The 26,756-nt window shown below is 40.0% G+C and overlaps 1 protein-coding gene across 4 annotated transcripts in view; it reads right to left on the minus strand.

Annotated features, from left to right (window-relative positions):
• Positions 1-254: 254 nt before the first annotated feature.
• st3gal3a (ST3 beta-galactoside alpha-2,3-sialyltransferase 3a) overlaps positions 255-26,756 on the minus strand; it is a 28,736-nt gene continuing 2,234 nt past the window's right edge. The window contains exons 1-11 of one of the 4 annotated variants that reach the window (XM_086224253.1): positions 26,629-26,756; positions 24,414-24,565; positions 19,440-19,482; positions 19,152-19,244; positions 15,338-15,432; positions 14,306-14,369; positions 11,008-11,103; positions 10,670-10,856; positions 5,660-5,806; positions 5,162-5,308; positions 255-3,643 (exon numbers count right to left, since the gene is read on the minus strand). The exon at positions 26,629-26,756 is cut by the window's right edge and continues 465 nt beyond it. In XM_086224253.1, coding sequence (XP_086080379.1) covers positions 3,539-3,643; positions 5,162-5,308; positions 5,660-5,806; positions 10,670-10,856; positions 11,008-11,103; positions 14,306-14,369; positions 15,338-15,432; positions 19,152-19,244; positions 19,440-19,482; positions 24,414-24,528 — 1,092 coding nt within the window. In that variant the 5' untranslated portion in view covers positions 24,529-24,565; positions 26,629-26,756 and the 3' untranslated portion in view covers positions 255-3,538. The remainder of the gene's footprint in view (positions 3,644-5,161; positions 5,309-5,659; positions 5,807-10,669; positions 10,857-11,007; positions 11,104-14,305; positions 14,370-15,337; positions 15,433-19,151; positions 19,245-19,439; positions 19,483-24,413; positions 24,566-26,628) is intronic. The other 3 variants (XM_086224254.1, XM_086224252.1, XM_086224256.1) reach the window with 3 other exon arrangements.

A 26,756-nucleotide genomic window follows, 5' to 3' on the forward strand; every position in this document is an offset into this window, starting at 1 on the left:
TTTTCAATCACCTCATTGCAAATAGTGGCTCAATGCACGGAACACACAATTGTTTTGATAACCTAGAGAAATAACTAGCAGTATGAGGCAAAGTTCCAGTGCAAAAGAATGATTTAAAATAATAAGAAGCTGTGAAATGGGCGGCATTCTGAAAATCCTTACATCCATATCGAACATGAATAATGTTTGAGGCAATTCAAATAAAGACCAGGTCCAGCACCCTTATTCTGAACAAACTTTATTTTTTTCAACTGTTCACATTTGACAATAAATACATGAATATACTTTGGTTAAAGCGTCCGACCAGCATCCACCAACAGTGATGTGAGCAGAACCTATGCAGGCCAGCCAGTGTATATAAAGCAAAGCAAACATAGTTTAGAACACAGCTGAGAAGAGAATGTGATTTTTATAACAGTAACACCGACTATCATGTGCTGTGTGAGGGCCTGAGAAATTAGCCAGTTAGGCTGAATGAGATGATTCAGGGGAACATTTCTGACCCACAAAGGTGTGCTCAATCAGAGAAAGAGACACAGCTTTGAAGAACAAGTGGGTGGGTCTTTAAAGGCAGCATCAGCATAATGAACCTGACTGATTTTTTATTCATGTCCATACAAAATCAATGATTCAATGTACTGCAATCCCAAGTCAAGAAGCCTTGAACCTGTTCTTCTAACAACACGCCTCAGGTATGACAGGTAGGACTATGGACTACTGATTTGAATGTTTCACCTGACTTCCCTTTGATTCTCCATGGTTCAAGTAAGCATTAACAAACTGTTATTTATGTAACCTTATTGTTAAGAGCAGCCAAATTTTTATTCTAACTGAATGAAATTTAGTAAATCTCCCAATGCAGATTAAGTTGACTCCCAATAAGTCTGGTATTCCCATTTAAAGTGATTAACTCCAGAGATATTTTGTTTAAGCTGCGTGTAAGTTTTGTTTTATGGCTTTTCTTTTTAAACCTGGGTTTGTCTCACTTTAATATTTTTTTTTCAAGCAGTATATTAATTTAATATCTGCATCAAACAAAATGCCATGAGTAAATGAGCGAAAATAACGTGCAAATTAAAGAAAAAAAATACAAGAAAAATCACCAAGAAATTGGCGAAACAACACCAGACAAGCAAGAATGAAATCAAAAAAATGTAATGATCAAAAATTATACATTTCATTTTTTTTCTGCCATGTGTAGATATTTGATCCTGGATTACTTAACATGATGAAAACACATTTTAGTACCTGCTCAATACTTTAAAATATGAATTATTCATTGGTGTACATAGTAAAAGAAGACATTTTTCATGATTGGGGGTGGTGCCCCTGATCCAGCTTTACTGGAATAAGCTGCACCTTTTTGCAGGTCAAGCCTCAGGGACTTGCTGCCATGACAGCAGCTGCAGGTAAACTAAGCAGGGTTAAAAGACAAGTCAACTCCAGACACGTGTCAAATCTTCACAAGCCAGATCAGCTGTGACTGAATACACTGTAGTGGGAGAGGATTCATTTCATGAGCTAGACGGAAATACAGGATGATCTCTATTAATGCACGTGATGATTTATTGATAGTGTGACGCATTAATAATTATTCACTAGGGCAGCTCCCTTTGGCTCTGTCAGGTCTCTGATGTGAGTTTCAGTACCAGCGTGTCTTCAAATGGTTTGCTTTTTGAACGTGTACAGATTATTTGACCAACCTTGTGTTTTACAGCATTTGGAATAGAAAGCTGCAGGTTCTGAATGTGGAATGGATTTTTTCTGTCCACTTGTTTTCTTAACAAACTGATGTAATCATTTTAGAGTCGGATACGTACCCGTAAATACTTCCCTGACTAAGCACAGTGATTTAAAGCGGCGTCTCAAAAGCCCCATTATAACTTTGGTCAACACAACCCAACATTTGTTGATGACAAGAAGAGGGACTGGTGTTAATAATCATGTAGGATTTTATAAGAGGGGATGAGGGGGATGTACACAGAGGAGCATCTGCAGGCTTTGGATGCTGAGAGAACAAGATGGAAGGGGACCCAAAGGCAGTCCAAAGAGTTCTGTGTATTTATCTGGTAAAATAACAGAAAAATGCAGGCAAACACTCTTTTTGAGGAAAGTGGATTTGACTACTTTAGAGATGTTTTTCTCTACGACCCCACTGTTAGCATTCATTGCAGCTAAGCTAACCAGCTGTCAGCTGTCCACTGGGATCATGGAGCTCTGTAATGAACCAGAGAGAAGAGAAGACTATCTGCCTGTCTGGCTCTGGAAATGATGGAAAATAAGCATGTTTCCCACAAAGTTGGTGTGTTCTTTTAATCCATGCATGTCAATTTTTACAGTGGCGTGATGACAGTGAGCAGGTTTAAGTGTCTTGGGGAGGTTTGACCAAGGTTTGAGTAGAGCCTCTGACATATGTGGCAATTATCACAACAACATATCCCAGTGGACAGGAGAGACTAGTCCAGAGCCACTGTTAGAGTCTATTTGCCAACAGCCAGTTCAGCTTTTCATCTAAACCTGCATTCTCTGCCTCTAATCTAGAATCTGTGTTAAAGTATGCCGTACCTGAGCAACCTTCATAAACTACAAGTCCATACATTTGTGATTTCACTGGACAGCTAACTGGAGCAGAATGCAGATTATCACTGTATTCTTAATGGGTTTGAACAGGGCAGACAGACTTCTGATATGCTGCTATTACACCACATTGTCATGAGATCCATCTGAGAAGACTGAATTTGGAAGAAAGGATGAAAATGCTGTATTTAAAAATAACATGTCACCTTATTGAGTAAGGTTTTGGTTGCTAAAAAACAGGCAAATTAATCAACACAATAATTGCACTTAATGTAAAAAGGCCTCATAGATTTGAATATCGTGCTGTGTGTAAAAAAACAAAACAAATTTGGCTGAAAACTGTTAGAATCATTGAGTGTTTCATGGACATGCTGCTGAACAAGATCTGTTATCTTATTCACGACTCAAACATAGCAACTCAACAAACCTGACTGTGATAACTGTCATATCACTCTGAACAGCCTGGACCAGGACGGTTGGATCAGGTGTCATGTAGTGGGCACCCTGGTAAACACAAAAACTCCAAGATATAAATAACAGGATATGAGTGATGCAGATGACATTCAGTTATGAACAGAAGGACACTTGTCGAGGTATTCTTGGCTTCATGTTTAAACCCCGCATCCTCATCCTCTCCTCTTTCAACCTGCTACACTTGCAGTCGGTGGGGCGCTTGGCCCAGTAGCTGGATCGATCCACAACGCTACCGATGTGCACCCATCTAGGGCAACAAATGGCCATGTGAATATAAGCCGACCTTCTACTAGGAAGAGCTAAGTACTAGATTATACTGCAGAGGGCAGCAGCTTTAATATGTCCTCCTATACAAATGGCCTGACTCTTTGCACTGCCCACCATGTGTTACAGAGGCTCTCTGCTAGGTAGATGGTCCACACAGTCTTGTTTTGCCTCTTGTTTTCTGTCAAGTGGAGGGGAGCAGCATGAAGCTTCGTGAAGGCCATCAGCATCCTGCACCACAGATCCCATTTGTCCAGTCCTGGATAACACCAGCCTTTACCAACTTCACCAGGAACTCCTTCTCTTTCGATATATTGTGAGTCCATGACTGCAAGACACAGACAAGGAATCAGACACACACACACACACACACACACACACACACACACACACACACACACACACACACACACACACACACACACACACACACACATATTTAACACATTACAGACATATAACAGATTTAGAATAAAGGTCGATACAAAGGCATTACGCATATACATGATTACACACAGGGTGACAAACACCCCACCTCAATAGCCATCACAAAAAAGCAATGTTAAAAGGACACTTTCCTGTTTTCAGGCTGTGTTAAAATCTAAATGAACATATTTAAATTGATACAAGCTCTAGCAAGTATCCTTTTTTTTTTTAAAATTTGGTCCAGGTTGTTTTTGTACACTGTCACTGTGCAGAGCTGCATTCTTTTGTCCTCCACATGGCTTCAGACAACAGCGAGGCATTTCAGTCTGAGCTTTTTAACCTTTTTTAGCTATTCCTATGTAAGTTATGTTATCAACCTGCTCACCCTGCACTCTCAAAAATGCTGCAAATCTATCCATGCATGCATGTCTGAATAACCCGGGCGGAGAGTGATTCATTGGCACAGGGGAGACTGTGTACTGAGGAGGCGGATTGAATGACTGCTTAAGCCACTGTAGTCTGCTAGAACTGTGCTATTCTCAAAGACAGTACCCAGCAACACACCCAAGATTTGGCATACACACCCCTGTCTACTGGGAGGCCTGGAGGCTTGGAGGTTGGGGAAATCCTGGACTTCAAGGCATTTTAAAAGAAAGCTGTTCCATCTCAGTGTAAACCTGGAAATCTATCCCTAACCCAGAGGGCTGACCACTGTGAGGGTATTGTGTCCCCAGAGTGGTAAGCATTGCAAGAAACATAAGGTCACACTCCTGGGGAATAGGTAGAAGAATAGTCTGTCTAAACTGCACATTAGTTCAAGAGTTGGTGAAGTGAGAGAGGGCGCACTCACATTTGGTCATGCTACCTTGCACCATTCAGAAAGATTATTGTGCCTCCTCCCCACTCGCCTGCTAGCCTGAGCATGCTTACATTGACACTGGGCTGAACATGACAGCCCAACATTTGGTTGGAAATCCTGCAGCTAGGGCAGCATTAATATGCTGATTATTTTCACAATGAATTAATCAATTCATCACAATTTCCAAGAGTCCAAAAGTCAAAGTACACACCAGCAGTACTTACATATGTCAAATAAAGCTACTCCTGGTCAAATAATGCTCCACTACAAGTGAAAGTTGCTTATCCAAATTTTAACTTGAGTTATAGTACATAATTCAAAAATAAAAATCTAAGTTTTTAGAAGCAGGTTTTCTTTCCTATTCTTACGCCCTCATTGTGCTGCAACATGGCTTGTTGCAAACCAGATAGCACTTGCCCTTGCTCATGCAACTGTAATGTACAGAAGCTCATTTCTTCCAACCATGCCAATACATCACAGTCAAAGAAAAGTTTGTCAGATGGCTTCAGTGTGCTGTGCCTCACACTAGCTCTTCTTCAGCTCCTCATGAGATCTGATTACCTCTCTGATGGCTGACATCCTGATCTTCTCGTAGTAGTGAAGAGGAGCATGGGGGGTGCTCATGTTGTAGCCAAAGCCAGCCACAGCAACCTCATCACAGTTATGAAGGGCCATGGTTATAGCAACTGTCCCCAGGGTTGGAATATTCTGAAAAACAGATGTGAGGGAAGTTTCCATTAAACAGGTAAGTGAACTATGACCTGCAGTATGTAGTATACATGTGAGGGTACTCTCATAGGAGCATCATTTGCACACTATAGTTATTATATGGCTATCGTACAGATGGGAAATGGAAAACATGGTTCTATTTATGAGCCTAATGGTAACACTGAATCTGTGTCTGCTGTGTGTTCACTAAGGCTTTCCTAATGCAAACAGACAAACAGGGAGGTCCACCCACAGACCTCCAGGCCTGACCATAATATCTCACTGTAGCTGCAACTTCCCTGCCTAGAACTGAACACAAATTGACTGGCGGGCCAACTGCAGGTTTCTCACCCCTCTGCCCATCTGTCCATTGTTGTGGGGTAAGCCAATCAGCTTGAAGGAGGCCTCTTGGATGAAGTAGGGATTCAAGATGCGCATATCACCAGGTTCCCTCGGGACGTACTTGGCCACAGACTTCCAGAACCCATCGGTGTTGTGCTGAAAGGCAAAGCATGAGAAAATTAAACAGCGTGGTTAGTGTGGCAGACAACATCGTCAACCACAAAGTAGAATCACAGCCTCAGGCTTTCATACCTTCACCAACCAGGTCATCTGAAGTTCACATTCATGCTGTCCAGAGTCACTTTAGCTAATATACTGTATGTGGTGCACAACAAGAAAATACGTCTCCAAAGCTGTTGCAAGAATTACACACAGGTTTCTCCTGGATGTCATTCCTTCTCACATCAAAATTGAATCAGTTCATCCTTGAGTTCATCTTCACACCAAATTTAAAAAATGCCCTAAGGTGTTAATTAATGCTGGGGTAATTTATAAATGATTGCTGGGGTAAGTGAACTTTGATCCTTTATTCTTATTTTCTTTACTTAGGAACAGAATATTTTATACAGCAAATTCTTAAGTAAATTTTAAAAGGAATATAAATTAATAACATTTTATTATCTACATGTTGACGTGTACATGCTGGGTGATTTGTATCAACAAAGATACAAATATTCCTGAACCCTTGCTCCAAAGCAGAAGGTTAATGGAAAACATGATGATGCTGGAGCTGTCCAGTAAAAGCAATACCTGAGAGGAGGTCTGGGGGTGGAGGTCAACTCCATTAAAACGCTGATGAAAAACAAGAGGAGCAAACAAAGTCAGACAGAAAAGGAAGCCCCTGTATCAGTATACCTGGAACCATTACACTAATTACACAGCATGCCCGTAAGTCCTGTTGACCCTTTATGAACAGTTACTAGGATGGGCCAGAGGTATGTGGCAGTGAGGGGCAAGGAGAAAACAAACAGCAATGGTATGAGCCATTAGCGCTTTAAAATAACACTGTTACCCTGCTAGATGTTAGAATGGAAGCTTCTGGCTGACTGATGGTAAATGGACTCATTTTAATATAGCGCCTTTCTACCTTAGCAGCACTCAAAGGCACTCAAAGCGCTTTACAGTGTTGTCTCATTCACCCATTCACCCTACTCTTCAGGAGCAATTATGGGTTCAGTATCTTGCTGAAGGACACTTCAACAAAGTCACTGGGGGGAGTGAGGATAGAACCAGCGACCCTTCGGTTGCTAGACAGCCACTCTAACTCCGAGCCATGCTGCCCAATAATGAGTCAGTAATCCTGTCTAATGGATACCATTTTTCTCCTCTGAATTGAGAACCCAACACCTTTCCTCTGCTGACAGAGCTGGGAGGACACAAGTCCATGGAAACCACCTGCACATGGTGGACATGATCAAATGACAAGCTGTCCCTCAATCCTCCATTGACAGTGAATGGGTACATGCATTTACACAAGACAACTGTTATAAAGTACATCTAATCTGCATGGTGTCACCTATCTAAAGCTCATTTCCTCTTAATCATAACTTGTGTTGATAAACTGATTCTTGGAAATCATCTCATTCTCTGTGGATTAAATTAAATGATGCCAAGACCAACACAATTAACTGTGGTTCAAAGGGCTGCTCTTTTTCACTTAATAGGGCAATTTTTTGTGTAATTTCCATTCTTTTTTTCTGGCAATATTACATGGAATGTCATGAGATAATTCAGGTATATTTCTAATACTTTTGGTGATATTTTTAATTATGGGGCCGGACGGGGATTTGTACATAAAAGAGAAGTGAGCATTTGGCCTTGGCAGAGGTTGCTTAGCTCCAACTTGCTCGTCTGTAAGGTAAGAAACATGACATTTGAGTGTAAAGCAGGTATGTTGTGACTCTGGCTGCAGGAATGTGTTACATTCCCACTCAAGCACGTACAACTATAAAACCAGAAGCCACAGCTAGGTCTGAGAACAGACACAGGCAGAGGAGCCAGCCTAGGTATGCTGCACTGATGTCAAAGATTATAATCTTTGAGGCACACAGGCAGTATTACCAAGCAGGTATGTAATTATTACATTTATATACTCATACATTAACTGCTGTGCAATCTTAAGTATTTGAAAGTGAGAGCAAGTAAGAATGAACAACCTTGCACCAACAAAATCTCACCTTCAAGAGAAGTGTGTGAGATCACATCCTAAACACAGGCACTGATTAGCACATTAATAAAGCAGACATCAACTACCTGATCCATGCAATCACATCAAAGACAAAGAACAGATTGTGACAGTGGCCTCAGTGATGAAGATGCTGGGGTTTATTTTCTCCTTATATGCTTAAAGTGGAATGAAGTCCCTCAAGTGCTCGTTAACGGTTATATAGACAGTAGTACAGTACACTGTATCATGACAGCTAAGAACGCTAGATCCCATTTGTAATAAATTGGACTGCTTGAAAACAGGTAAGAAATAAAATGTTGTAAAGGGGACAATGAAATTCCACAGACATGATGGAATTAGCCGAAGTCGCTTGAAGATCTTGTTCAAATAGACTCAGTGATGTGCATCTGTGCAAATGACAGAAGGAGACAGGTCACATATTTGTCTTCTCTTAATGTCTCTCTGCCACCTGCTGGTCTTAATAAGTGGAGTTTGTAAGACTAGAGATAAAACTGCAGCAGCATCTATCTGATGGAACACAGTTGCTCCCTTGCTGAATTAGGTACATCTTTGTTGTCACAGGGGTTTTCACATCCCTCTGCAGTTGTTATGATCATCAGTCACAGCATGGCTGTCTGTTGTATCGCTCTATGTTTTTGTTTTTCTTAACCACAAATGCAGCTGCCAGTATTGACTTCAGATTTTTCTGCTCACCTGGCACGACTTTGTATGCAACTTTGAGTTGTATAGTGACCACTGGCTTGCCACAGTGTATTAATATATGAAGTAACAGGATACATTTTAGCATTGTATATCTGTCTTCCTCCATTATCTATCCCTGTCTCTGCCCCCCTCTCCTGCTCTCTTTTCCCCCAACCAGTCAAAGCAGAAGGCCGTCCCCATTGAGCCTGGATCTGCTCAATGTTCCTGCCTTTCAAAAGGAAGGTTGTCATCACCACTGTTGCAGGATGTGCTGCTGATGGAGAATTGTTGGGTGTACATTCATTGAAGGAGTGTGGTACTGGACCTGCTCTACCTGTAAAGTGTCAGGAGATAACTTTTGTTGGGATTTGGCGCTATACAAATAAAACTGACTTGACTTGACTTGACTTGTTGAATGTCCAGTTCCTAATCTCAGAGTCTCAAGGTATTTCAAATGTGCTTTGGTTAAATGCCTGAAGTAAGACTTGCGGGAACTTGAGGTCCCTGTTGAATAAGATGAACGAGCTGACAGCGCTAGCCCAATGTCAGAGGGAGTATCTGGAATGTAGTTTAATGTGCTTTATTGAGACATGGCTGCACCAGGATATTCCAAATGACAATGTCTCCATCGATGGCTTCCAAACGGTACGGGCCGACAGAGATTGCACCAAAGGAGGTGGGCTTGCCGTTCTAGTTAACAACCAATGGTGCAATCTCGCTCATGTCACTATCAAGAAGCGTATTTGTGGCCCAGATGTTGAACTGTGCGCTGTTGGACTCCGTCCGTATTATCTGCCCAGGGAATTCTCATTCATCATAATTGTGGCAGTTTATGTTCCCTCTCAGCCAACCAGACGTCGGAGACCAACATCATTCACTCTGCAATGGTCCGGGTACAGACTCCACCCGAGTGCAGCCATGTTGCAGGAGGGGAGCTGGACTCTGACAGCAGTGTCAGAGAGGAGAATGTTGTCCAAGATTAGGACCATTTTGGACAACACTTTACACCCTCTCTATCACATGCTGGCCAGCAGTAAAAGAACTTTCAGCCAGAGACTCATCCCCCCACGTTGCACCACTGAGTGCCACAGGAAATCATTCCTGCCGGTGGCTATCAAACTGTTTAACTCCTCCTTCTAAGATGCAGCCCATCTTATGGAGTTGTTTTTCACCAGTGTACAAATGTAAATATGCGTAAAGATACCTCCTTATGCTCTTGATTTTCTATTTTTTCTTCATTATATATTGTTTTTGTTTTTTTACTATTTTGAAGGTAGTTTTTCACTTCTATTTAGCTTATTTTATCTATATCTTCGACAGGTTACTTCCTCCTTATTTATCCTTACTGTGAAATGGAGCACTGAAATCCAAAAATTTCCCGCAAGGGATTCATAAAGGACTCTGATTCGGATTCTGACTCTGATAAGGTCTGTGGTTCACACTAGCTTAAAATACTTTAGCGTTTTGTTTGAAAAGAAATGTCAGAAAATACAGCACGTAGGAATTTTGGAGCACTGATGTGTCTTAAAACCAGCAGTTGGTGACAAGTCGCAGAATTGGACTAGAAACATCATAACACTAAATCCAGAAGTGTGATGGTAGGTGTGGTGACACCAGAGTCATGCCTTCACAGTGTAGTAAGCACATAGCGTTGTATTTCTAAAGATGTTATTTACGCTTTCACAATTATATAAATGGTGCTAATTTGTGAAAATAATCATCCTGAACAAAACATATGAAGTCTCAAAATTTGTAATAGATAAATAAATGAATATAATAAATAGAGCATCATTAATCAACCATAAAAATATCATTGGCTTTTGGTGGAGGTAACCAGTGGAGATGCTAACTTCTTGAATTGGCCCACAAAAAACAAATTCCCCATCAAGCCTCTATTTAATAACATTTTGAAAAACCGGCCTTAAAAGTATGGTAACTTAACAGCTGTTGGATCAAATTTGTCTCCAAATGTACAAACATTTATTTACCTAAGAATACTTTTGAAAAAATCAGGGCTGATTCATCCATTTTAGTAATATCAAATGGTGGCTGGTGCTGGCCACCTTTGAACTGTATGAAGTGCACTGTCAAAAAAAGCATGCATAAATATAAAGATTGGGGGTCCACCCCTGAAATGTCAAGCAGTTTACCAGCCTCTGGTTGAAAACCATGTGTCGGAGCCACTTGAAGTCCTGAGGTTTGAAGGCTGAGAGAACAAACAGGGACTGAGCCTCATAGTGTTCCGTTTTCTGAATGGCTCCCTCTGGATAAGTGACCCTCATGGTGGTCTTAGAGCCAACGTCCTTCTCAAAGCCTTTCACAGGGGCCTCGTTTAACCTGCAAGACAAAGCAGCACAAAGTACAATCAATCAATCAAAACTAAATTGAACAATCATTGTGAGTCACTTATACAACACCCTCAAACACACAGGTAAGTAAAAACTTGCACATTAAATTTGTATGGTCTGTAGAGCACTTCACAACACACCTGACCACAACGTCAAACTCATCAATCCTTTGGCCCAGAGACCTGTTGGCGAGGATTCCTCCGTTACCGACAATGATGCACGTCTTACAGCTCATACTATAACATACAAGGTGGACACAGTCATCACTATGACCCTAATAATACATTTAGTATGTCAAATATGTAATTTGTGCCAGCATTTTGCTGTACCTCCCAGACCTTGGCAACAAATCTGGTCAAATTACACAAGGGGGATTTATTCATGGATCAGATTAAAAATCAGTTTATAGCCAAATGAAGTATTTGTACACACGCATGCACGCACGCACACGCACACTCACACTCACACACACACACACACACACACACACACACACACACACACACACACACATCTCCTCCATCCCCAAAGTATTTAAGAGGGATCAGCTCAGGCATTGTGCCGTGGGCCCATATGTGGCCATTGAAAGAACAACCTCCTTCTCTACACAGCTGCCTCAGCAGGCTTCTAAACTGTTCTACTGACACCTTGGAGAGTTCTCAGGACCAATTGTGTGGCCTGCTCCTGGTGATCATGAGCCCATTGGTGTCATCGTTACATAACGGTGGTGTGGACACTTCACTAATGCCTCTGTCTGCATCTGCCTCATCTTGACTAAAACAACAGCTGCTGAGGCCAAAGACAAGAGACTTGTGGATAAGATATTTACACTGCATCTCCCTGCTATTATCAAAATGTGAACTCCAGACTCTGCACTCCAGCTCTTTCCGCATGATCTCTTGGGAACTCAATCATTTACTAATTAAATTAATTGTGGGTTAACAAAGTAATTTCCCTGTTGTGACCAATAGTTTTTCTGAGGCCGAATGCTGTAAGTGGTTGCTGGTGCTGTCTTCGACACTTTGTGTTGTTACAAGTCCAACGTCACTGTCACAACTATATTTAGATGGACTCAGGGGAGAAGTTCCAACAAATTTGCATGTTTAATTTGGCTCAGTTTGCATTCAGAGTGACACTTTGTCAAGCTAATCTAACACTGTAAACACGTGTCACATGGCCAGAATAGAACTAGGCACATCTTTCACCACATTTTATGTGCAACACTGTTTGTCTTCCACATGGATTCAAGCCATTGGGGAGCATTTCAGTTGGAGCTTTTAAGTTTTATATATTTGTTATGTTATCAACCTGCTCCCCTAACACTACCAAAACTCCCAAAATAACTATTAAAGCATAGTGTTTGTTAACCAAAGTCACCAAGCATCGAACTTATATATTAAAAAAATCTCAGCTGCCCCTCCTCCCCTCTCTTCCCCTCTCTCTCTCTCTCTCTCTCTCTCTCTATATATATAAATATATATATCTCCATCGATGCACCGTCACCTGTGAGTCAATGAAATGAATGTTTTTTTGGCTCACTTCTTTCATCTGTTTCCTTTCACATCTCTAACAACCTGCACCATGGAATTTTCCTGTTTGGTTCACACAAATAAGCTTTCACACCAGCTCAAACATACCAGAATATCAACTGAAACTCACCAGGGTTTGTTTAAAGTAGACCAAAGTGCACGGGTGTAAACGGGAAGTAAGAAACCAAATGTAGCATCATATTCAAGCGACCCTGCAGGCCACTGTAATTTCATCTAACCAGATGCTACTATGTACTACACACTGGCTCTTTAATGAAGTGTCGAGATTTGCTGCGAATTTCCTTATCCTGTTCAAATGATTCAGTGTTTCCATTCATTTGTGTCAAAACGGAATATCTGCTTTCTTGTGTTTTTGTCTCCATTCAGTATTTCTCACTCCTGCTTTAGGAGATTGTAATTAATGGTATTATTTTTGCCCATTTTGGTTCATAGTATGACTGCGCTGTTACACGGTAGACTCAGTACAACATGTGTCCCATGTTTAGTCTGCACTGCTTAATTCTGAGAGGAAAAGTAAACACATCTTATTTTGGCTGATGAAACAAGGTCACAACACAGTGTCTGGAAAACTTATGAGGCCCATATAAAGACAAAAGCTTCAACACAAATAGGAATCAGAGTTACTTTAATAACAGATCTGGGATTACCATCAGAGCTTCAGGGTAGAAGATAAAATGAGAACATATGGATAATGAGCTTTTAAGGGTCGAATATCAAAAAAAAAATCTTTCAAGGAATTATTTCAGCTACAGTGCTACAATAAAACAAGTAGGTATACACATTTTGATGTATTCACTGGGTGAGGGTTTTCATTATTCTATCATAAATGATTTTAACATCACAAAGCCAATAAATCTTAACTGCCAACTGCCAACAGTTTTGCCAGTCACTTCGCCTTAGACTTTCCAGTCTAGTTCATGGTGTTCTTAATAACAAAGGCAATCAAATGGAAAAGTCTGTCTATTTTGGGTTTGCTCTCTAAAAGGATGGATACATAATTCAACTGTGCACCCTTGAGACCCTCCGAACGTTACCAGACCAAATGAATTAAACTGTGGTTATGAAATGAGTCATTTCACGGGGGATTGGGTGATGCTCAAATGTGATTTTAATCCACCATTTAAAAGCAACAGCGGGACAAAGTTAATGGGATATGGTGGAGCAAGCTACTACCAGTAGAGCTTCAATGCAAATAACTACAATATTTCAACCACGCCCTCCCTCAGAATTTCTAAATATCTTAAGATCAAATAGATCGAAAAATATGATACTGAAAAAAGGAATTTTTCAGGGGTATGTGATGATCAAAACAACTCATCCATTGTGTGACATTTACCATCCATTCCATCCATCCATTTTCTACCTCTTATCCTGTTAAGGGTCGCGAGGGGGATGGAGTCTATCCCAGCAGCCTTCAGGTGAGAGATGGGGTTCACCCAAGATGGGCTGCCAGTCCATCACAGGGCCAACAAATATAGACAGACAACCATTCACACTCACAGCCATGCCTACAGTCAATTTAGAGTTATTTGACATGTACCCTTTTTTAATTATGAAAAGTAAATCAATAGGAAAATTGTTTTGAGGCCACAGTCTATCATGTAGTGGATAGGGAGGGGCATAAAAGTCAAAGAAAGCAATTTTATTGGACTCAAAATACATGTCTGAATACTGATTTTCAGGACTGATTTTGTGCCAAACTACATAAAGAGATAAACAAATTCACAAATGGACACATGATAAAACTGGATTTGTGTTTCAATTCATGGAACTTGGAGTCAACAAATACAATCAGAGTCCAATACAAAGAAAGAAACAAATAAAATATGGATAATGTCATGACAACAATGTGTACCAGCAATTTCCTGTGTCACAAACATACACGTACCTGTCAAGTTCTTCCCCCAGGCCATAGCTCTTTGTAGCTGACAGAAGGATATCTATGATCCTCTCTGCAGGTAGAAAAGAGAGGCAGAGACAGAAGGAGAATAAAGACACTTGAGATGAAGATGAAAATGAAAGAGTGAAGCAGTTATGATGGTATTAGACATCCAGCATAACTGTGCAGGTTGTTCAAGGAGGCAGGGCATAAAGCAAATGGCTTGGCGGGCCCACTCTTCATACTACAATGTTACACAATAATTAAAGATGGGTGGTCAAGCAGGGTAAGAGTCCATGGACCCTCCATTGGTTCTCCATAGGGAACAACCAGCCAACTGAGGGAACAGTATTCTTAAACAACACTTTCTCTGTTAGCTGAGAGTCAACTGAGAGAAAGTTTATGTAGGGATTTTCTTGTTGTGAAGTTTGACTCATTAGGCTTTGATCTGTGAAGGTTCAGGACTGGCAATGGTCCATTTGACCATTGCATGACCAAAGGCCAGCATCTTTTTTAAGCATAAGCATTTTTGCTGGCATAAATATTGAGACAGTGGGATACAGCCAAGAGGAGACTACGACTGCATGCTTTTTGCCAAGTCCTTTGAATAGAAGTCACTGCACACAAATAATCTAATGCTTTTTTAAGACCTTTCGAAGATCTGGCAAAGAAAAATGAACATCCTTTTCAGAGCAAAACAAATAACTTTTATTTCTGAGCAGTATATTTGAATACAACTTTACAATATCAAAATGATATCCTGGATATTTTCATGTCCATGCTATTATGTAAAATCTCAAAGAAATCCAATAACTCTGTCCCTAGTTATAATCTTAACTTGACCTCAAAGGTAGACCTAGTCACAAAGGAAGAGCAGACCATAATTAAATTAGCGCATCCTGAGAAAAGATGCATCACCAGCAAATATAAAACTAAACCATGAAATAAAACGTGAGTTTTTCAGACTTTTCATGGCTTTATGTACCTTCACCATCTTACCGAATGCACCTTTAAGTATCTTTAACTGCAAAAACAACCTACCTTGAGATTTTATTCCAAATGGAGGAGAATAATCGCCAATCTTGAGGAACTGTTTGTAATTTGGGTCCAGGAACATAGGCGCCACTTTGGTGAACCTGTTGATATAACAGAAAACATGATACAACGTGTGAGAACAATGACGTGACCGTTGTGATACCTATCCCCGATGGCCCTGATGGGAACACTGTAGATTCACTGATTAACGGCAGAATGATTAAGAGGATTTAGAGCATCGTGTTTCCAGCTAATCCACTGTCTGTCTACTTCTAAAGCCTAGCTCAGGGACAACAATGAGGGAGGAGATAGAGCTGAAGATTTGTCAAATTTTCCTCTGCGATATATGAGACATGAGTATGCATGTGAGTTGACTTCTGTTTAAATGGCGCGACTGGAGTCCCTTGTCAACCCTTATCTCACCACTCACCCGTAGACAAGCTAAGGGGGTGACTGCTGAAAATGACAAGACTCGATTAAAGATTGCTGTATTTGCTATATGAGAATAATAGTAAAAGGACCTGTCGTTTCCTCTACTACTTAATTTGTTCTAAGTGAGCAGTTAAGTAGTAACATCTGTATCATCTGTCCCCAGATCTCCACATTAGAATAGAATACTTCATTGCCATTGTACATCTAAGCATAAACGACATTAGAGAGCATCTCCCCCAGCGCAAGAATAAGAGCACTTTTATAGATAAATAGAATCAAGATAAAAATATATAAAAATATTTGCAAACATACAGAAATTTGCGTTTCAGTGAAATGTACAGAAGTACTATCCTTGGATTGAATTGTACATTACAAGTGGGATGGAAACAGTTAAAGCTGTCGTACTAAGGTAGACTGTCCTTGGAATTGGGACCCCTGGGGGTCAGTCATGCATCTATGAGTCTGACTGTCCACGGGTAAAAACTGTTTTTGAGGTGGTTTGTCTGGCACTTGTGGCTTCTGTATCTTTTTCCAGAGGGAAGAAGGTAGAAGAGACCCCGGCCCAGATGTGACTGATCTAATAGGATTTTCTGTGCTCTGCTGAAGCCACGGGAGGTGGCAATATCTTCCAGGGAGTGCAGGGGGCAGCCGATGATGTTATGAGTTCTGAGCTTTGATCACACCCTGCAACGCTGTCGTAGCTAGCAAACCACACCGTGATCCAGTATGTCACAGGGCTTTCCACTGTAGTCTGGTACAAGATCCTCAGCAGGCCGGCGTCTAGGTTCCACTTCCTCAGCATTCTTAAAAAAGGCAGTTGTTTTTATGACCACTTTAGATGTTGAGATATTACACACACTTATTTGGTCAGTTATGCCACACCATTGACCATCATCCAGTATAAACTGTGAAACTGTATGGTCAGTGGTCAAAAAATGTGGTCAATGTGTCGCAGGGGTTATCAGTTTGACGATAAATGCTTGTTTGCAGTTTTTTTGTACTGGTCCTAATATTTCTTTAAAAGACATACAAGTGTCACTAATCATTACAGGGTAACTCGAGTGACAAAGATTCCTTGCATTATCATTTTATTAATTGCTGGACAACACCATGAGATAGCAAGCCAAAAAACCAAAACCTACACACCAACAGTCTTCCGACTGACAAATTAAAAGGCTCAAATAAGGCTTTGCCGTCACTATACACCAGTAGTCAGAACTCTGTGGAAAACTCTGCTGCTAGGACCAGAGGTCCAAATCCTGAACAGGAAAATGTTTCCTCGATGCAGAGCTCCATAGCCTCAGCAGGGAGACTATTGAACGCTGATATTTCTAAAAGAGATCTGGACTGCAGGAGTGACAGGAAACATTTTTTGGGAATAGTCGAGAGACAAATCTGTGGGAGAACTTTCCTACAACTCCTCAACAGTGACTTAGAAGAGAAAAAGCCTCTTGGCTAGAGGCGAAACATCTTAATGACATCTTAATAGACTTCAACTGTCACAGTCCAGTTGACTATGACATAACACTAATGAGATGGCAGAACTTGTATATCATGTGAGAACGTGAGGAACAGAAAAACTCTGCATCTTCAACTTACATGCCATATTAAAGTTAGGTTTAAGTCAAGGAAGTCATTCAAAGCTACCGAACACACTTAATTTCACTTGTTAATTCAAAATTGAATAAATTGAACATATTTATGTAACTATATTTAGTTGTTAAAGAAAAGATCCCTTGAAAAACTTTCAATGAGGACAGAGCGATTGTAGAGCTTACAGGATGTGAGTGTTCTTTTGAAGGGTCACAAGTTTATGAATGACTTGATGACTCTAGAGCTTCTCAAAGCTTCTCTCACCTGCAACACCTGCTGTCAGCCAAAATTAATAAATGGTTTGTGGATGCCCTGGGCATTTTTCCTTTTCATGAGTAGAAAGCCAGTGTTGTTTGACTATGTTACACTTCATTAATAAAGCTGTGTGAGGGCCCTGGTGGGTTAGAGGGTTGCGTGTCTCCAGTACACAGAGAGAGACTTGTAGAGTGAACTGACCTGAGGTTTTCTCACGCACTGGGAGAAGAGCAGAGCAGAGGAAGACAAAAATAGATTCACACCACATACAAGCCCATTTAGACCACTACATATTCTGACTCATTTTATACATAGTGCTAAAAACATGAGCAGGTGGAAGGGCTTTCATGGTGTGGGGACTTTGTTGGTCTTTAATAATGCAGAGGCAGAAATGGGATCTTCCCTCTCTCATACCACTCTGACCTCGAAGAGAATTCAATAAAACAAGACTGTTTTACTGAGAAATACTTGACCTGGGACAGTTTTTCTGCGTGCTAGATTTTCGAAGAACTAGGTGGTTGTGTTGAGCACTACATGCACTCAACCACTGGGAATATTAGGCATCTTGCGGGGCCCTCAAATAAAGGGTCGATAACTTCTAGGGACATATGATGTATAGGTTTTAATATAAAACATGGAAACAGATAAACCAATAGAAAGAAAATAAATAACAGATCACAATCAGGTTTATTTCAAGCAAAAATGTCATTTGAAAGTTCCAGACTCCGACATATCAGGATTTGCTACTTTCTTGACATTTATAAGAGAAAACGGAAAGTATATGAGTTGTGGACCGTTGAAGGACAAAACATACTATTTGCACATCACTTTGGGCTCTTCAGATTTCTATTCATTTCATGGACTGAACAAGAACTCAATGAACTGTAAAAATAACCGCCAGATTAATCAAAGTTGGAAATAACTTTTTTCCAATAAGATGAGGATATAGTAGTATTTGCATAGTTCTCTGTTCTCACCATGCCAGGCTGTCTTCATGATTTCCCTAAAAATACCAGATTTTCAGGGAAATTGGTCAAGGGTTCTAGAATGGGCCCTTGGAGCAGATCTATTTACCAAAGTTATTTTTCTTTTCTTTTTCCCTTTGGCTTAATTTTTAAAAAACGTATTGATTCTCTAAAAACTATCAAATCCATTGAAGATGCAGTCATCGGGGAAGAGTGTAATTGAGATCAAAATCAAATGTGGGTGTCAGAGGTAGGGGGGTAGGAAGTATCAGTTTAAGCCCCGAGCCTACATTTATTTCAAGTCCCAAGAATTTACAGGTGAAGTTGGGTATTGTCAGACCTGTAAGAACTGAGTACCTAAGTACTAATGATTTAATCTATAAACTTCTAGTGAGTAGAAATGAAAAAAATCGAGCAACTGCCGTCTATCATGCATCAATTTAAAGACTATAATAAATTATACGTACAGCATGTATTATATTTTATGTATACATTCTGTATTCACTATATACATATTTGATGTCTACAATAATACTAGCTCCCTTCTGAGTTGTAATAATAACATATATTCTTACTTTGGATAAATGGCAGTCATCTTGGCAGCTGCAAAACCAGGTTTACAAGCCCCCTCGCTGAGATTGCTGTACTTGTAGACCAGGTCCAAAGGCCTTTGATGAAGGAAAATGAAATCAAGCAATTACTAAATACACACACACACATATTCTAATATTGCACAAATATATAACAGTACAGTTAAGATTACTATGCTGTTAGCTCTTCTCACAAAAAACCACGCACGTGACCGTTGAATTACAGGGCTTTGAGAAGACAGAGAAACCCAGAGTGATAAAATGGATACTCACAGATTAGCATCTAACTTCAGAAGGAATCCTTGTGTGTCATACACTAGAAAACAAGAAAAGACATTATCATTCCAAGATATTAGCTTTTCCAATGAGGGCATTTTTCACACAAATATTTTTTTTTCCCAGTGGATGATTCAGTCCTCTTTCTGGTGGTGAAACGTAAAATACGTGGATCAGGTCCGAGACTAACCCCACCAAGCATGCTGCAGTTAACAATTATGCACAAATATAGGAAGAACAATTTTTAAAAAAAATTGAAATTATTCATGGAAATAATTAAAAAATTGTCAAAAAAAGGATAACAGACATTTTTGCCCACTTCACACTTGGTTGTATTTCAGTTGGGACCTCATATTGATAATGTCTTTGTATTTCTTTCTTTTTGTCTGAGTCTTATTAAAAGAAAGAACTCACGGTCAGAACACTATTAAGAGAGAACTGTGGAACAATTAGTGAAAAAACTGATACAATTCAGATGAAAACTGTTTATTCATCTGCATCTGTTTAGGTGGATGAAGATGCAAGGAAAACAATGACTGTCAGTGATAAACCCAACCCAACCCCCACCATCATTCCATCACCCCAGAAAACACTGACATGAGCTGAAACACCCATAAATACCATCCACCCATTTTCTACAGGTTATCTTGTTAAGGGTAAGGGGGGGTTGGATCCCAGCAGCCGTCGGCCGAGAGGTTCACCCTGGACAGGTCACCAGTCCATCACAGGGCCAACATAGAGACCGACAACCATTCACACTCACAGTCACACCTACAGTCAATTTAGAGTATCAATCAGCCTCGTCCCCTCTTGATGTCTTTGGACTGTGGGAGGAAGCTGGAGTACCAGAGAGAACCCACACAGGCACAGGGCAGCCGATGTGGTTGCTGCCATGCCATTGAATAAACTTAATCCTGATACCGTCATCCCACAGACATGCTCTAGTAGGGCCCTACTCTGACCGAATGTCATCATGACCAAAAATGACATCAGGACTTTCACTTGTCTGAATTTACAGTAAACACTGTTGCTCACTTGCTACTCAAGATTCTTCAGGTACAACCCTGGAAATTCCAAACACGGACTGGAATCTGTCCCTATTACTTTTGACTCTTTCATATTTAATACATTTTGGTATTAACAAATTTCATCTAAATAGTTGAATCCTGTTAACTTTATTCAGTATCATAAATCCTACTGGATTTAAAGTCATGAGACTGATATTTATTCTGGCAATGATCCAGCTAGCTCTCTCTATTTCATAAGAGCCATGCCACCATGAATAGCCAAAACATTCTTCCAAGTCAGAACAAAAATTTAAACAGTCGGTTTGATAAATATACTGTTAACCTTGTATTCAAAAGTATACAGATTTAGAACAAGCTTGAATTTACTAAATAACAAGCAGGAAACAGGTTAGCGGAAGAAAAACAGTTCTTTTGCCTTAACTTCACCAGCCCTTGTATGAACTTGGAGCGAAGCCTCAAAGCAAGCCATGTACAAACATCCAATCCAACAATTTCCCAAATTGCTAGCAAATGCTGATTAGCCTCAGGTAAAAGTCAATATGTGTCTTTTTAGAGAACTTGAGTTGAATTTAACATTCTGAAAAGATTACAGAGAATGTACAATAAGTACAGGAATCAAGTAAAATAAGGCCGAAACAACTTCAGTGCAATGTGGAATGTGAGCTTAGCTCACGGTCGCCTTTGACTTGAACTTGACATCTGGGATACTTGTCAGTGACACAGAAAAGTCTTGATTAAAACAATGTACTTTTTTTAAGGTAAGTGCAGACTATGTATGTATATATGTATATGTATATATGTATATCTCTCTATATCTATAGATATAGATATAGAGAGATATATAGATATATAAATATAGATAGATAGATAGATACATGGTATAGAGATATGCCTATCATTTATATAATCTGATTTAAAAACTGGTAATGTTCCAGCCATCTCTCTCATTTCAGACACAACTCCATATAACAGAGAGAGATTAATATGGTAAACAAATGGCTCCACCGGTTTATTTACAATAGCTTTAAGAATTTTGCTACAATTGCTGTATCAAAACCTCAGTCTGCTTTAAAGTCTCGTTTGGCCACTTTGTAGAATGTCAATTGATCAAGAGATAAGAAAAATCTTAAATGATGAGCATTGAGCCCAGATGATAAGGGTGAAATGCTTGTATAATTTATACTTCGAAGCAGGAGAGAAAGTGTGAGAGTAGAACCTCTGGACAAACAACACACTCATCAAATATCCTGAATGAAAGTAAATGGACTGGCGCCCCCATCTGGTCATAAAATAATTTGGTTAGTTTTTTCAGAATTTCTCTTGACAAAAAATGTCAATCACTAAAAAAAAGACTCAAGAGGAGGTTGCACCGCATAAATCTCAGCTAACTACATTTGAGAAGTGTGGAACAGGGACACAACAATGAGTTACAATGATAAGAAAAGCAGTGACAGTGTCCTACAGCCCTGTAAGTCTAAAAGACGGTAATGCACATGATCACTCACTGCTACTGATCCATCTATCCATCCATTTGCTACCGCTTATCCTGGGTTAAGGCTGTATATACACACACACACACATATATATATATATATTCATACAAGGTTTAAAACTTTGTGAAACTGACACAATACAATATCAATCCACTGAATAAATCTGGCTTTTAAGGAGTATTTTTTTTTCTTCAGTTACACACCACTGTGTGTCATAGGTGACCTCTCCTGCAGTTGCACTTTATCGACCACCACAAAACTGTTGCAGCATGATAATATCATTATCCTGGGCTGGATATCCTGATAGCATCAAATTGTGGGTTGTTTCGTGATTACCACTCCTAAAATGTGGACAAACATTGACTGAATATTTTCTGTCAGACTGGGATGACGATATTGAAATTGTTTTGCCACTAAATGCAACACTCTGATTTAACAACAGCAGACAACCAAATACAGAATGTAAACCTCAAATTAACTCCAAGTTCCTCCGGGACCTCTGACCCCCAGTGTTAGTGATTCCCCACCCTGGACTGGTGAGTGCACACACACTCCACATTTCACGCATCACATACACACACTTAGTTACTTACACGTCTCATTCATATAAAGCTTAAGCACCACATTCCCCCCATTCTAGCCTCCCTAGTACAGAGGAGGGTTTTTTCCCCCCTCTATTCCATTTAATAAATAGCCTTCGGGCATCATCCTTCGTCACAGGTGTCCTGGTGTCCTGTCTGTCTGTGGTTGCACTACTCCAGACCCAGTTTGGGTCAGCGTAACAGTACTACCTTTAATTTAAATGGGTGACTGGAATTATGAGATGTTTTTGCAGCATCTAAATCAAGCCTAGATAAAAGCTTAGATCTTTCATTTCATTATCAGTTCTGCAGATTCACCAGCTTGTTCTTCTTTCTTTCTGTCCCTTGCACAGTAATTACTGTTTTCCTACACCATCGAAATTCCTTGGTTTCATTCACCTCCTTTGACCAACTGCTTCTGTCCATGTTCTCTGAGTCGATCAAGTTCTCTCATCTGATTTCGGTTTAGAATAAATGTAAATGTCAAGACAGTTGACTTTGATTACATTTTTAAAAAAAAGTTTTATCTAATCTTTTCCTCTCTTTTTTGCAATATTCGCTGACCCGCCACGAGCCGGACTGAGTGAATGGTTTTTCGTTTCACTTTGAATGAATCACTTTTCCTACATTCTTAAATTCACTCAGCCCAACACTGCTCTGTCCCGGAACAGTGTTGAAATCTCACAGCCATTTTTGTCTTGATATGTGAATGTAACACAAAACACATTTTTGCCTAAATAACATGTTGTATACACATCAGAATAACTTTATAAACTCAAACGGCAAACAATTTGAAAATCACTTTTTTAATGTATTTTATGACATCTGATCGAGTTCTAGGGTTTCTTTCTAAATCAAATAAAATCCATGTAAAAAAAAGGGGCAGTCTGTTTAGGAATTGTTCAGTCAAGACTCAGAAGGCCTCCCTGGATTGATGATTTTTACTCCACTAAATACACCAGATGTTTCAGGTAACTCATCAGCGAAATTTCAGATCCATTCTCTGGCCTTAAGGGAAAACCATACTACCTATCCAGAGTGTACTGAAGCACGGTGAGGGGTGGAATTCCTCTCTTTTAATAAAGCATTTCACTGGGTCTTTTTATACAAGCTGCTTACATGTTCCACCTGTATTCAAAGAATTCATTATGCCACTGTGCCATGAAGTATCTATGCTGTGTTTGAATTCGTTTGAATTATTAAAACAAAATTGATCTCTCCATTCTGAAATAGCCGATGCACTCCCCTCTAATGTTGCCCTGTGAACCACAACTGGCCCTCTTTGTACCACCTGCTATTGGCTCAGTTCTGCTTTTCTAGTTTTCTATAGTGGATCGTACCTGGTATTCATATTGTCAGAGGGCTGTGTTTATTTGTCTGTCACAATCAAAATAGCACTGTGGTGTCTAAAAGCAATGTACAGCAACATTATAGTAAGTGTGTGTTCTCAAGTGCCACCTAGTGCAAAAAGTGATATTTGCATCATATTACTCACAATAGTAACTGCTTGTTTTATATTGGGTCAGGGTGGCCTCTGCACAGGTATGTTTCCTCTAGTTTTTTAGTGAAACTTCTCTTGAAACAGAAAATATTCTCTCAATATTTTCTCTTGAAACAGAAAATACTGAGAAAAGTGATATTTTATTTTGGATTCTGGATTAAGATCTGTCACAAGCAACAGATGATCTTAAAGAAAAGCTTTCATAATTGTTTGGTTTTCTCAGCACGATTATCAATTAAAAGCAAAGAGTGACCTTTCAAATACATTGTCACAATGAAAATGATATCACAGTGGTTTCATGTTCAAATGGGCTATGAGATAAGTAACAAAAGTCATTACCATATGAAACAATTTGACTTCAGACTCACGTGATTTGTGTCCCCAGCCTCGTAAGCTGATCCTCCCTGAAGAGTAGTAGAGGAATCCAAGGGCCAACATGGAGCACAGGCACAGGAAGAAATTGCGACTGGGTTTCATTCTCATGTCCAGTTAGCGCATATTGCACATCCAACACTGCATCCTGTTGGAGAAGTTGATAAATTGGTTAGTCAAGCGCTCAAGATGCTATCACTTAATAAATAACATTTAGAAACTGAATGCTAGGGCCATGACAGTAGTCAAAATTCATCAACTGAGTGTTCCGAAAGCAAGGAGACTTCATTTGTAGTGATCCACTTTCATTGTCTTTGTGTCACATTGGATGCTCCTCCCAGGACTTCACAGCTCCTACTTCCTAGTAAGCGGCACCTGAGGTGGGACAAGCTGGATCTAGTCAACACTGTATTCTGTCTGATCAGATTTGAACCTTGTTTCCCACCAGCCCTCTGTCCTCAGACCATTGCAAGTCTCTAAATTTATTAAATGAGCTGCATTTGTTTTATTACTGTAAGATCCAATAAAGTATTAATGCAACACCTGTCCTGCACAAAGTGCCCAGTCCGGAGGTCGGGGGCCTGTCCGACGAGGTAGGATCCACTTATCCAAACTTTCTTCGATTTGTGCCGTTCAAACAACTGCAGTCTCAGATAGGAGGTATCACTGGGAGTTATCAACTAACTACATCAGGCCACTGTTTTCTCACACAAAGAGGTGAGGAAACGCAGGCTTGATGTGAGCTGATAACCAACATGAAAGGAGGAGGCAGATTCTCTAGATGACCAGCTACCAACATTAAGAGGAGGAGAGCTGCGTATTCCATACAAGAGAAACCAACTAAAATACTTCACAAATGTGCGGAATTTAAATTCATGACACCGACTAAAAATAGCACAATTCCAGAGGAAAAGCTGGAAACAAATGGCTGACTGTGGGAATGCAGGACTGTTAATGATTGACATCAAACTAATTAATCAGTGTCAATGATGGCATATTTAATATCAGTAATATCAAAATTGATGTAATTCTTTAAATCGCAGCTGGGTCTTATTTCATAAATATGACGGTTGTGAAGAAACACAGAGTGGAACACACAGTTGTGACTGCTATCTATCTCACTTGCTGCGCACATATGCTCCTTTAGCCTGAAAATATAAACAATTTCCTACGCTAAAAACGGTCTTATTGAGAAGTCTGCTAAAGTGCATCTGAGGTCTGATTACATGGTACCACCTACATAGAAGCAGATGGAAGTGTAAACTGGCATGTGAGGTAAAAATAAGCTTAGTCAGTTAACTGACTATAAAACACACAGAGAAACTGTGAATTTGAGTCACTGTAGAACACATTTTTGATCTGTTCCCTTTATTTTGGGTGGGTTCTCTCTAGTACTCCAGCTTCCTCCCACAGTCCAAAGACATCAAGAGGGGACGAGGCTGATTGATACTCTAAATTGACTGTAGGTGTGACTGAGTGTGAATGGTTGTCTGTCTCTATGTGTTGGCCCTGCGATGGACTGGTGACCTGTCCAGGGTGAACCCCGCCTCTCGCCCGTTGACGCTGGGATAGGCTCCAGCCCCCCCGCGACCCTTAATGTGTAGGAATAAGCGGAAGACAATAGACAATGGAGTTTTTCAAACACCTGTGTCCAACATCCACCCACACTGAAGATTTGCATTTCTGCATCTGACAGCCTTGCACTGACTAACCACAGTAGCCTCAGATAATTAGCCAAGTCCTTCTTACTACTGAAACACATGCCACATAAGAACATAATAAGTACCAGGACTTTTTTAAACTTACACTTTAAAATGCCAGCAAAACAAAAAACTAAAATTTAACAGATGAAATACAAAAAAAATAACTTGTTTCTAATGTTAGATTTGATTGATTTGTATGTTTTTATATCTATATGTATTCCTTCCTGATTCCTTCCAAATTCTGATGACTTAACTTAATTGTCTGATATGAAAAGTAATAAAAGAAATAAACGTATACATGTGTATAATTCATTAAACATCTAGAGAGCGAGTTCAAAGCTGAAATGTCCAACTGAACTTTCAGCCAACTCTGAATCAAAGCATAATCTGACAAACACAGCGTAGGGTCTTAGGGATGCCTGATAACCCAGACAAAGGAATAGACAGGGCAGGCCAGGTTAATGAATGCCACTCTCTAGCCATATTGATAGTATTGATAAATAAATACCTTTGTATCTGTCTGCTTCCACATGTGGTAAGAGGTCTCTGCAGCCAAGAGTTTCTGACATTCTGCTAGTATCTGCACACTCAAAGGCCACTTCATTGGGTTTACCTGTAAGACTCAGTCTGATATTG

This window comes from Aulostomus chinensis, chromosome 14 (genome assembly GCF_037954235.1).
Source record: "Aulostomus chinensis isolate RoL2024-O1b breed Wild chromosome 14, RoL_Achi_v1.0, whole genome shotgun sequence".
Lineage (NCBI taxonomy): Eukaryota > Metazoa > Chordata > Actinopteri > Syngnathiformes > Aulostomidae > Aulostomus > Aulostomus chinensis.